Source organism: Parus major, chromosome 10, assembly GCF_001522545.3.
Source record: "Parus major isolate Abel chromosome 10, Parus_major1.1, whole genome shotgun sequence".
Classification (NCBI taxonomy): domain Eukaryota; kingdom Metazoa; phylum Chordata; class Aves; order Passeriformes; family Paridae; genus Parus; species Parus major.
This window is the reverse complement of record NC_031779.1, coordinates 10,442,831-10,455,630: the sequence shown is the minus strand read 5'-3', so window position 1 is coordinate 10,455,630 and position 12,800 is coordinate 10,442,831. Positions and strand designations below refer to the sequence as shown.

Here is a 12,800-nt window from a genome sequence, read left to right as displayed (position 1 = left end):
TGATTGTAAAAAACCAGAGACACTCATTAGTTACTATAGAAAAACTCAGGAAAATAACAAGATCAAAAACTTTAATCTGCATGGGGGAAAACCAAAATGAAAGGGATGTTACTGAAATGCTGATGTTTGCTGCTGACTCTGGGAATAAGATTGTGGCCTTAGAGACAGCAATCTTATTAATGACTTTCCCCTCCAAGGCACAGCCTCAAAATATCTGTGAATGGATTTAATTTAACTTTCTCCCACTTGCCTCTCGAAATTTGTTAAAGAGCTGATTTTTGACAAATCCTTGAGTGATTTCAGAAAGCAATTGACAATGCATAAGTAAGAAAGAGGAACTCCAAACCCTCCTCCTTAAAAAGGATCACATGATGGCTGACCCCATGGGTGAAACTCTACCAAGCAGGTCTGGGAGATCTTTGTTCAGAGTATCTGTATTTTTGAAGCTACAGCAGTGGGTAGGTGGAACAGGGGAAGGAGATACACCAGAGGCTGGTGCTCTCCTGGAGCCTCACGCCCCAGTGCTGCAGCCCAGCCCAGCTGTGACATTACCTTGGTGATGGGAGCCTCGATAGTCATGGAATGGACCCTGGCCATGGAGGAGCGGCGCCGCTGGGAGCTGCCTGTGTGCAGAACAGAGCAGAATTTGTACCCTGATTGCAGAGACAAGGCCTGATGGGAGGATCAGCCAGGAACTCCTGAGGCCTTCTCTGCACTGCTTACCCTGCTGTGCCTTTCAGAGTAATCTACTGCAGAATGCACAAGTGCAAAGAGACGCTGGCTGAACCACTCATGTCCCTGATTAGAGATAAGTGGCTGTAACAGCCTGGCAAAATCATGGCTTTGCTTTGTTATTTTAACTAATTAAAATATTCAGTTAAAAACTCAGTTAAAAGACTATAGAGATGTGTGTGTATAAACTGGCAGGCACAGGTAGGTAACCACTGAATTTAGATTATTGCAGGATCTATCTACTCTTGCTGCCTGATGCAGTATGACAAGTCATAATGAGTCAGCTTCCTGAAGTAAATCACTGAAGCTCTTTTGAAGTGGGTACCTGTGCCAAATAAAAACAGCAGAGGTTCTGGCCTATTATTCATTGGAAATTTAAAAACAAATGTTTTATATCGGTTAGCAATTCTGATTCTGCAGAGAAAAGGTCAAGATGAGATTTTTCTGGATATTGTGCTACCTATAAAATGCAGACACATCTCTGTTACTCATTGTGCTGAGCAGTTCTTAAGAAGAAGAGTCAATGCTATTTTTGCTATACTGGAACATGAGAGTATTCTCACTGCCATAGACATGCTTCACTAGCGTATGCTGCCTAGATTGTGATGAGGTATGATTTAACAAAGGCATGTAAGTGTCAGCAACAGTTTTGAGTATGTTACTCATCTATCAAGTTTGGGGTGATCTAACAGAGCAAAATACAACACAGAGAAAGAAAACAAAATTAAGAAATAAATATTTTCATATCTTTATCAAGGGAAGAGGTAAGAAATGTAATAATTTGTGTATTGGGTTTGCATGACAACTCCAACTCAGCCAGACCCAACACGATGAGTTGTTTCACATACCATCACTCCCACGTGATGTTGTGGATCTGACATCCAGGGATCCTTTCCTCATGTCTTTGTGTCTGCAAGTCTGAGTATCTGTGAAGAAAATGATATTGCATAATGACAACAGAGTTCTGTCTAAGATGTATGTTAAAGGAACTGAAGCTCAGAAAAGCCTGGCAGCAGCTGAGTGGCATTGACCTCAATGCTTCAGCAGATGAGAGCTGATCAAAGTGCCTTTTAAAGCTCTTGCCCTATTACACTGTCCAGAACCCAGTCAGGTTCTCAGTCAGAACATGCCTACATGTCTGTGCAGAAGGAAACCATGTGGAGAGAAAAGCTCCTCTCTTGCCACTGTGGCACAATTGCAGTTGTGAACACAACTTGTGCAGCACACCTGAGTTCACTCAAGTAACCACTGCCACCAGAAACTGGTGGGGCAAAGCAGAGCACATGCCAGCAAATGGGGCAGCATATCCCTGGTTCCCTATGGACTCCCATGTCCAGCCTGTGTTAAGACTAAGTTAACAAGTACCTGCAGCATGGATGCCAAGGATGTCCTAACTGAAGTGCTGATATGTGAGATGAGGGTGAATGACAGTGTTGGTCATCCTCATTTCCACCCACATGCAAATTCCTCACAATGCAGCACAAAGCAGTGCAGACACAGGTGCCATGTGCTATGGAGCAGCCACAGCAACACATGACATGACAGCATCCTTCTCATTTCTAATTCTGTCACAGGAATCCACCACCTACAACTGAACTGTGGCACTAAATCCAGCAATACCATGATTCCAGCTTGGGGTCCTGTGACAGCGTTTTCAAAGGTGGGTTGCTTTATGTCACCTCTAAAGTAAGTGAGGCAGGTAGAGAGGGGGCTTGCATTTACTTTCCTGCCTTTTGAGTTGGATTCCCAGCTTGTCACTAGGTAAATAGGACTGTTTTGTGAAACTGTGTTTTCAGTCAAATTACTAACAATGGCCTTTATTCTCTCCCCAGGTATGTTCTCCACTTCTTGGGACAGAAGAGACGTGTCGTACCTGTCTGAGATTCAGCCTGAATACATTCACATGTCTTCTCCACCTACAATTCAGTAGAAGAAATCCAGTTAGTCAGAACTTTGCCATTATTTTGTTATACTTAGGGCTCAAACTAAAGTGAGCATAGCACTGTTTTCACTTACCTTATTGTTGTCATTGCACAGTCTACTAATTGACACATAGTGTCTAATCTTTCTGCAGGCAAAAAACAGTGTGTTAATTCCCATCCAAACCTCAGCTCTAATTCAGTGCTGATACTTGGCTGCTCCAAAGGCTCAGTTTGGGGACCAAGTGGAAGCTGCATAAAAATCTAGATATGCTTGAATTTTGCCCATGATCAAAGCACACAGTGACCTCATCCCATGACAACCCTTGGCAACAGCCATGAAAGAAGGAGCACAGAAAATTGAGTGTGGAAGGACACAGTACAGGTGCTCAGTGAAACAGGATGTAGGTCCTGGTGACACCAACATGAAGCACAGAAGGACAGGAGGGTGCACTTGCACTTCAGGGAGAATTAGAAGAGTCAGTCACAAGTGAGCACATCTGCATCTTTAGATCCTTTTCAGGGAGAATTAGAATTTCACTTTGCCTGCACACAGCATATAAAGTTGATTTTGCCCCCAAGAATTAAGCACAGAGGTCAGAGGCACCCTTCCTTGCATAAGCTTCCATTTTACTCAGTAGCAGGATAATCCAATATTTGCTGAAGGCAACTGAACTCTAAACTGAGTCTTCATTCAGACACAAATTATGACTTTAGCTTTCACACTTACCCTCCCTGTCCAATGACAGGTAGTATCTTCACATTTTGTTGTATGCTATCTCCATTTTTCTTTTTCGCATAGTACATTCCTTGCCATTCCTGAAAAGATAATTAATGTGGAAGGAAGTTCAGATAACACATAAAGAGAAGCTGTAGCTTCATACTTTTCTTTCACTGAAAGCTATCTCACAATACAAAACCAGGCAGGACTGGTTAAACTGTGCTCAAACCCTCAGCTTTCTCCACTGTAAGTAACCTGTGTTGCTGCCAATGTGTGGACAACTCCCAGAGAAGCAGCCTGGGAATAGTCTGATGGCAACAGCTGGACTTCAGGAGCTGTGAGAATTAGCTACATTCTTTTCCCCATCCTACCTCAATGGTATTGCAGGTCATTTTGGGGAGAGCTGGCAAAGAGCCCTGTGAGAGCAGGAGCTCAGAGCAGCCTCTGCCTGGAGCAGAGTCCCCCCGGGGCTGCAGGTGTGGGACCCCCAGGGACCCAGGACAGGAAGGTCACTGCAAAGCTGTGACACCGCCCTGATCACCCTCCCTGCTGGATACACCATCTCTCCTGCACAGCTGGGGTGTCTTATCACTGGTTAACATTAAATGTATCTGTGACTTAAAGGGCTTTGGTATCCCAGCACGTTTACTTTCCATCCTGTCAGTTTACTATCCAATACAGCAGAAATTTATTCAGTTTCTTTTAAAGCAGAAGAGAGCCCAGTAGAATAGCTTTTGGATTCTGCCTCCCCTCTAGAAGCACTCTGGATTTAGGATTGCCTTTGTGTTTCCATCTCTAGAATAGCTGTTGGTGGTGTTTTTTTAACAGATGTGTATTTTGAGCCGGGCATTTACTAAATACCAAGTGATTAATGAATAATTGAATCCATCTTGCATGTTCACTTAACACAAATTGCTCAGGCCAATTGCTGTATTTCAGCTGAGTTCAACAAACTGCAGATCAGATCTTATTTATGTGAAAATACCCTCATGAGGCACACAATATGTATTTATTTATGTGAGACTGACAGATTCCACAGTCAAGCCGACCAGAACACAGGTACAGAGAATTGTTTTACATTTATGTTGATGGAGCCAGCAAATAAAGACTCCAGCCCACAGAGATCTGCATGGTGACAGGCTGTATAGAAAAAAATATGAAAGGCTTTTTTGAGGATCTGTCAGAGAAGAAAACTGTGCATAACAAACTGTGTAGTGAGCATAATGTCTTCTGTGAGCTGCTAGAGGAATACAGATGAAGATAAAGCAAGCACCACAAAAGTCAATGCTCTCATAATTAAAAGTACGTACATCAATAGTTTCCTGACAACCAGGATGAGGTAGAGATGAGTAATTGATCTCTAACCCAGGTAATAAACCCAGGATGTGCACAAAAGGGTGAAGTCATAAACTACAGATTGGATAATTCCCTCATTGAAAGCGAATCCTTTTCAGGGCAGGTTATTCACTAATGTGTTCTTCTTAGTCAACAGATTGATTTTTCAACTTGTGAATTTCTAAAACCTGTGAATCTGTGGCAGGAAACGTGTGTGGGAAAAGGTCAGTGCAATTCTGAGAAACAGGAGGCCCAAGCCAAACTCCTGCTGGTAGGTGAAGTTCTCCCAAGGATGTCACTTAAACGTATTTTAAGAACACCATATGCTCTCTCGCAGAGCCTCTGTCAGCAGTCCAACAGAGAAGAGCTATTCCCAAGACATGCTGTCAGTCAAACCCATGGTTATGTCTGCACTGGAGCCACACAAGCACCATGACCAGTTCCTGCTGTGGGGAGTGCTGGGATCAAACAAGAGCAAACACCACACACAGCAAACCCCACAGTGTCACTCCTTACAGGGTGAAGCAATGCTGAGGTTTCAAACCCCATGAAGAAGGCCAAGGCACACATCTATCCACTGAGCACTCTCACAGGCACAGTAAGGAACCCCCCAGTTCAGCCTTCCTTTTAGGCTGAGGCTTCTTGCACTAGACAGCAAAGTTTAGCAAATGTCTCGCAGAAAACAGAACAAACCAAAATAAACACAAGGCGTCATGAGCACAATCTCACAGAACTGAAGGCTGAGCTAGGAAGGTGCTGCCTTCCACAGATCTTAATCAGAGTGTGATTGCTCTCCCACCCCCTCTGGAAAGACCTTGCAAACAGTTCCCAAAGAGTGAGAGGAATTGCGTGTCTTGTCAGCTTTATCCTCAGCTGTTCATCTCGCTTCAGAAAAAGCAAAACTAAGAGCAAACAGCAGAGATCAGAGGCATCAAGAATTCTAGTCAGAATTGCACATTTCATCTTAATGGATGAAATTTGAATCATGAAACAGAAGAATGAAGAAAAGCACAACTCTTTTAACTCCTCAAGTATGGACAGATGAACATTTTAATAACAGTGGCTTCTGGCAAATTACAGCCAGCTGTAGTAACAAAAAATTAACTTCCAGAGATATGTTTTTTGCTAAGAGAAACAACATCCTGGCCCAAGAATCCCTATGTACCTTGCAATTTCCAATTTTTGAGTGTAACACCTGTGAACTTGTTTGAATACACTGAACTTGCTCACAACAGTATGCTTGTCAGCACAAAAGGTGAAATGCTGCAAGAGTCCATCTTCCTAAATTCCATTTAAAGACAAGATAAATTTAATGCAGCTTAGATTTTTTGAAAGATCAGAAAAACTTGCTTTGTATTATTTTTATTACAATGTTAGTGTAGTATCACATTTGTTCAAAACAGAAAAGTCAACCCTGTTGACAGGAGATTATCACAGCAGCAGTTTCCTTTTTTTGATATGCTGTAACCTACAGTAGCCAAAATATGACCTATTGTAGTGAGAAGCAGTCTTTTAAATGTAAGGTATAAAAAAATCACAAGTCTGAAAACTACACACAGACCATGTCAGAATGATCCAGGTAACTCAGGCACCTCTGAAAATGCTGTAATATCTTGGAACAAATGATTTCAAAACTTCAAGTATCTCAAAAGTTGTTCCTCACAGTTAACCTCTACTTGCAAATGATTCCTGTAATAATTTAATTGGCAATTCATCTTTATATTAATATATAAATGTAAGGTTGCATAGATTACCTATAAAATGTTCCAGAGAGAAACACAGAACACCTGCAAACAGAATATATCCACCTAAAACAGCTTAAGCTGTTCCAGACAATATTAGGAGGCAATATTTCATTAGCCCTCACTGTTGAAGCCACACAGTCAGGAGTAAAATTAGTATAAGGAAACAGATTCATTAGATTTAGATTTATATCATTCATAGAGTAAAATATCTTTCCATTATTAATGAAATTTTTATCAGCTCAGTAAAATATTAAAAATTTTATCATTTCATATCTTGAGAATTGATGGTGTAGATTTAATGCCTGACATATGTAATGTATTTGAATTTTAATTTAATAAATACTCCCTCCTAACTTCAGGTTTGTATTGCACACATTTACTGAAATAATTTCAGTCAGGCAACAGAGGTGTGAAGCACCATAATCCAAACTAGTGTTGATCTCTGGATCTCTTCCAGCAAGCCAACACACCTGGAAATGAGTGACACAATCTCCTTGAGATGCAGATGGCATCTGCACCCAGCTTTTGCCACTGAGTGCTGTGTCAGCACCCTGACCTACAGAACATGACTCACCACAAGTTTCAATCTGTGCTTTTGCACCCCTGTCTAGACCCAGAGTGCCATGACTCACTTTGCCATCTCCCTGCTCTGTGCCAGTGCTGTGCTGCTTCCCATGGACAGTCCTGAGCCTGGGCCCTGGAGCACCACCAAACACACACATTCCCAAATCTCTCTGTGCAACCTCCATGATCTTCTCCCTACGAGGCACCGTGTCATGTTCAGTGGCATCAGAAACCAGCTCATCTCAGTGCAATGAACATTTCTAATGGAAATCTGTTAGACAGCTCCCATGCCATTAGGGAATTAAACAGATTGGCAGCTGGCAGCTGACACTGCCTATCACTTTCAAGTGATATTGCAAATGTCTCCTTGGTATTTTTACATTCTGAACTTGCAAATCAGCTTCCACATTTCATGGTGAAATCCTTCAATATGGTACTTTTCTCATTTACATAGCACCAGATAACATGTGCATCCATCTCATTTTTCTTCGGTGCTCCCACACCATTTGCTACGAACAGCATAAGTTATAAAGAAATACAGCAAGTCACTTATTTTTGTAAAACAAGTACCTCTACCAAGCAAGAAAAGAGAAAGAAACCCTTAAAAAATGAACAATTTTTCACTTCCTGTTCTTGTTTTAAGTAAGTTGCAAATGCTATGCATCTGTGAAGCTGCAAGTCCCAACGTGTATCACTGCTGGACTAAAGTAACTTTTACAGATAGCAAACAATACAATGCTATTACTCACCTTTCCTATCTTTATGCAGGAATTAATAGTATCTAAGAAATCAGCTTTTTTTTCATTTATAGGCACTTCTGTTAGTTCTTTTTCTATTAGTTCACCTATTTGATAGCCCATCATTGTTTCAAAAGCAGGATTGACGTACTGTGAAATAAAAGAAACAAGACAAATACCAATTCAATAGTGTACTTAAAGCACAACAGAATCCCTTGTTTTGTTTGCTTAACCAGATCTCTTTCCTACCCTGAAATCAATGTCTGCATGTACTATTTCTGAGAGACATGCTCACATATTCTACTTTGTGAAGCAAACAAGGAATTTCCATTCCATTCAATAGTTGTGGAGAGTGAGCACATGTCAGCAAAGAGAGGGAAATTATGTGAACATCTGAGTATCACATATCCAGAGTTTAGACAGACAAAATAATTCCTGAAAAATGGCTCTGTCAGTTCCCAAACAAATAAACCTCAAACCTACCTCAGTGTTCCTAAAAATCACAGGCTGGATGGTGGAATACCATAGGAATATTATCCATATCTATTGGCAAATTCATCATCTTGCTCTGTGTAAGGGATAACCATCACTATTCTCCTGCCCAGGCAAAGCCCAGCCAAGCAGAGTGGAAGAAGTGGGATTTAACAAAGCAGGCTTCTCCCTGAAGTGAATGTTGCATTTCTCTGCAGTTTTTGGCCCATGCCCAATAAAGCTGAAGACTGGTACCAACAGCCCACCCCTTCACAGCCCTCTCATTTGCTGAGTTACAGGCACAGTCCTGCCAAAGCAGTATCTGAATGCCTTTACAACTCACAATGTTTTAATATGAGAGAAAGGAAAAGGTGCCACTGTACTTCTAATGGTTCTCCACTCAAAGCTCCTTCCCAAAGGAGCACTTTCCTTCCTCTCCCTGTGCAAAAGCTGTGCCTGCTGGAGCTCCAGGACTTCTGCAAGCGTACACTCTCTCATACTCTAGGGCTGTCAGCAGAGGCACAAAATTTGGTTTCAAAAGAGAGTGTTTAAAACAACTTCAGGATGTGTTCTGTTATTTTGTAAAAGGGATGAAGAAGGCACATCCTTCAATGAAATTGCCATTGTCAAATTTGGCTCAAGCAGGTAAAATTTGTATGCGTGTTTTAATTCCCAGAGGCTTAGACTCAAGCTCTTCACTGATAATAAAATCATTCATCACTGCTTCACAGCTAGGGATGGAACTAACTCCTTTAAAAAGATGATGGTTTTCAGAACTGCAAAACTAAGCACAATTTCTTTTCCCTGTTTTAAAGAAATTTCTAAGAGAGGATTACATTCAAAAACAGTTGACCCAAAAATTCTGATACATCAAACAGTATCAGATTTTCAAAAAATAAAGTATAATTATTTGAACAGAACATCCATTAGATTTTAAAGAGCATCATATTAACACACAATATTTTTGGAAAAGAATGCACAAAAGCCCGTGGCTGCATTCATTCTTGATATAGAGAAGGAATGAATAATAAAGAATCAATATAAAAAATAAGCAAGAAAATAAATCTTTATTCATTCAGAAACAACAATCTCCCTTAAAATTTATTTGATTTATGCCAGACACTTTAAATAGAGCAAATTCTACTCTACAGTTAAACTCACTTCAACTTTTTAGAACCATTAAGTTGGATTAGATTTTTGTACCGTAAGAAAGAGTAAGTGTAATCATAGATGAACTAAAATACAGAGAAATTTTCTTATGACTGGAACAAACCTGTATTACATGGTCTTCACTTGTGATCTCAATGGCTTCTTGACTTTTCTCTAATGCTGTAAATAATGAATTACATGCCCTGGAGGAAAAAGAAAAAGGCATCCAAAAAATGTTATCCACTTAATTCTTCTTATATATGATAAAGTATTACAACTCCATACTGAAAAATGTTGTAGTTTAACAATTAATGCATTTACTTCAGGTAACTGACATTCTATCATTAAATACTGCACATTAAAATAAATACTCTATTAAGGATCTGGTTAAAATGGAAATTCTTTGTTGGTAATGCTTTTTGGTAAAATTACCTTAGTTTGAATTGTGCCTGCACCTGTCCAAATTCCAGCTGAATCAACTCATTGTAACAGGCCATTCTACTAGAATTTTCTACATATCTCTGCAGAGAAAAGGTTAGAAATATTTCATTAATACGCATTCCCATCTGAAAGGATTTGAAGCTCTGATTTCTTTTGCTTGCTAAAGACCCAGGAAAGGAGTAGATATGCCAAAAATGAACAAGCTGAGACACGAGCAATGAGAGAAGATTATTTTTTCTAGCAAAACAAAAGTTACTGCATTTTGAAAAGGTGACAGATCCTCATGGCAATGAGGTTCAACCAACCTGTTTATTCTCTGTGATTGTCAGCAGGATCAATGTATTTTTAAAAAAATTACTTTCAGCTTTCATGATACTTATTAAAAATAACAGTGAAAAAAATTGTTTGGTCTCAAGTAGTTAAAATTTAAAATTATTATGAGTTTCCAACTGCTATTATGCTGAATTGTCTATATAGATGAAAATAAAATTTCCTGTGAAATATACCCTTGTTGACCTTGGGGCTTTTATAGCAATGATCTCAGTATCTTCCACTTGTTAAAAAACATTTGATATTTACGATGTATGAGCCTGAATGTTAATTCTTTGTTCACACTGAACTCCCACAGACATGGACAGTTTGGGCAGGAGGATTGATTATCACAGGTAAACCACCACAGTCAAAGCTACTAAACAAAATTTTCTATGTTTTGCCATTAGCCCCATCTCCAAGACTCTGATCCATAAATAATTCAGAACCCGTGTTGAATTACTTATGTGCCCACTGGAAAGACTCTGTTCATATAAATGCCATTATCTTCAGGCAGTAGCATTTCCTGGATTGGGATTTCACTAGAAATAAGAAGATGGGTGCAAATGGAATGTGATGGGACAGCAAAAATCCGGTGAGCACGCAACCAAATATTTGGAATCGCGCTGTAAATCAGGCCCATTCTTGTTCCATTGTCAGCTGAAGGCAATAAGGTACCCACTTAACTGATGCACTAATAAGCACCTTTTCTGCTCAGCTGGAATAGTTGCCAAGAAACAGATTCAATGCACTGATTCTCAGGTGCCTCCAAACAATAGCTAATAGCACTTGACAGTGTGTGAAGCCTGTTTACAATGGGAATTGGCATTTGATAGAAGAAATTTCCAACAGCGCATTCTGTTGTTCATTGCAAGCTGCTCTCTGCCTCTGCCACAGCCACTAATCAATTTGTCAATGTCAACTTTTCAAGGAAAGGATCATGTATTTAATCTGAAATGAATGTATGAAGTAGAGAAGTCTCAGACCCAGTTCTTATATCCCAGAGAGTGTCATGTCAATATTCGGAATTGAGACATAGGAGAATGAGCAGCATGAAGAAGATCTGCAGGCTGGATCACTGACACAAATGGTGACAGACAGCCAAACTTCTGGAGAGCTCCTTGCATGACAATCCTGAAATGAAAGAGCAAGCCAGCCAAGTATAGCACATACCCTTGTGAAGCCAGCAGAGATCAGGGGCAATATTGATGACTCTTCACGATCAGTGTGCCTTTGAAACAAGGAGGATAACTCAGAGATTATTTGTGTAATTAACTCAGAACAAATTTCACAATCCATTCATCTACTTGTACCCCAAATGTTACACTGAGGCTAATACTGCTAGTTCCTTACAGGATATAGGAATAAAACTTTTTTTTTTGGTTTTTTATAAGCTTTCATCTTTGGCATGGATAAGCCAAAATGTTATTTTCCTTCATGCATGTAATGAGCTGCTTACATCAATAAAACTCTAATGCTTCAAGGAAATCAATTAATGAGCTAGATCACTGGACTTAATCTGTACTGGATCCTTGTTGTTTATGCTGGCATTAGTCAGAAATGCACCTGAAAGTCTGCACAGCCAAAGTTTGAAGAAATTACTTGTTATCTGAATGTACCAGATCTTAGATGGGCAATTTGAGGTGCCTGAATAAAGATGTATTTTCTAGTGTTGCCTACCCACTGCCTTCTATTAAGTCACATTTGGGACACATTCCCAAATCAAGTATTTGAATTATTTGGCTATACTAACAAAAAACCATTTCTTGTCCCAATTCTATGGTCAAGGATAGTAAAAGCTCTGTTAACTCACGGTACAGCACATTATTATTAGCATAGTAGGAACTTCTAATTCAGGTTTTTTAATGTATGTTTACTTTTATAATGGTAAGATTTACAGTTTTGATCATGGGTGAAAGTAAAGAAATGAGAATTTACCTTTGTACTACACAAATAATGACTGTATTTTCTGAGGCTTTTGTTGTTCTGATAGACCTTTAAATAAAAAGCAAACAGTTTATGTTATCTTTAAGTTCACATTTCAGAAAACATAACTTTACAGAACCTATAGACAGCACTTTTCTTAAAATATCTCTTTTAAATCATTTAACAACAAAAAAAAAGTCAAATCCCAAGCCTGCTGCTAAAAAAGGAGAATGAATTATATCTGAGACTCCATGAACACAGATTAATCTGCAACTCAAATACTCTCAGTGGGGGAATAGCAAAAAATACCCTCTGTGAAACAGCATATTATGGACTTGTTTGAAGGGCTTGGCCTCACTCATTTAAGGTGCATTTTACTGAATTCTGGGACAGATTGGTAAAAATGGAACAAGGGGAACAGCACTACTACCTAACCTTGGCCTGACAAAGATCTTATCTACTTCTCCCAGTTCAGCAAGAAGAACCTTTGCCCCACAACAGTCCCCCAGGCACACACTCCGACCCTTATTCAGTCTAGACGCATTCCCAAGGGCAATTTCACTGCAAAGTCACTGGAGCAAGGCACTGCTGCCTGTCAGGTCTCTGTGAAGAGACTCACAAAGGCAAATCCTTCCTTTTTTCATACTTTACAGAAGTTTCTAAAATTATTTTTGGAATCTGTTTGCAATTTTGCTCTTCACAACGTATTTTTAAATGTTGTAGATATGGAAACGTGCACACCAAACACTGC

General features: G+C 39.8%; 1 protein-coding gene across 7 annotated transcripts in view; it reads right to left on the bottom strand.

Moving 5' to 3' along the window:
- Positions 1-12,800, bottom strand: part of PDE8A (phosphodiesterase 8A) — a 152,167-nt gene that overhangs the window by 27,078 nt on the left and 112,289 nt on the right. For all 7 annotated transcript variants that reach the window (XM_015638908.2, XM_033517077.1, XM_015638907.2 and 4 more), the window contains exons 4-13: positions 12,062-12,118; positions 11,297-11,354; positions 9,806-9,894; positions 9,498-9,576; positions 7,766-7,903; positions 3,382-3,470; positions 2,749-2,800; positions 2,606-2,648; positions 1,581-1,658; positions 553-623 (exon numbers count right to left, since the gene is read on the bottom strand). In XM_015638908.2, the coding sequence (XP_015494394.1) occupies positions 553-623; positions 1,581-1,658; positions 2,606-2,648; positions 2,749-2,800; positions 3,382-3,470; positions 7,766-7,903; positions 9,498-9,576; positions 9,806-9,894; positions 11,297-11,354; positions 12,062-12,118 (754 nt within the window). The remainder of the gene's footprint in view (positions 1-552; positions 624-1,580; positions 1,659-2,605; positions 2,649-2,748; positions 2,801-3,381; positions 3,471-7,765; positions 7,904-9,497; positions 9,577-9,805; positions 9,895-11,296; positions 11,355-12,061; positions 12,119-12,800) is intronic.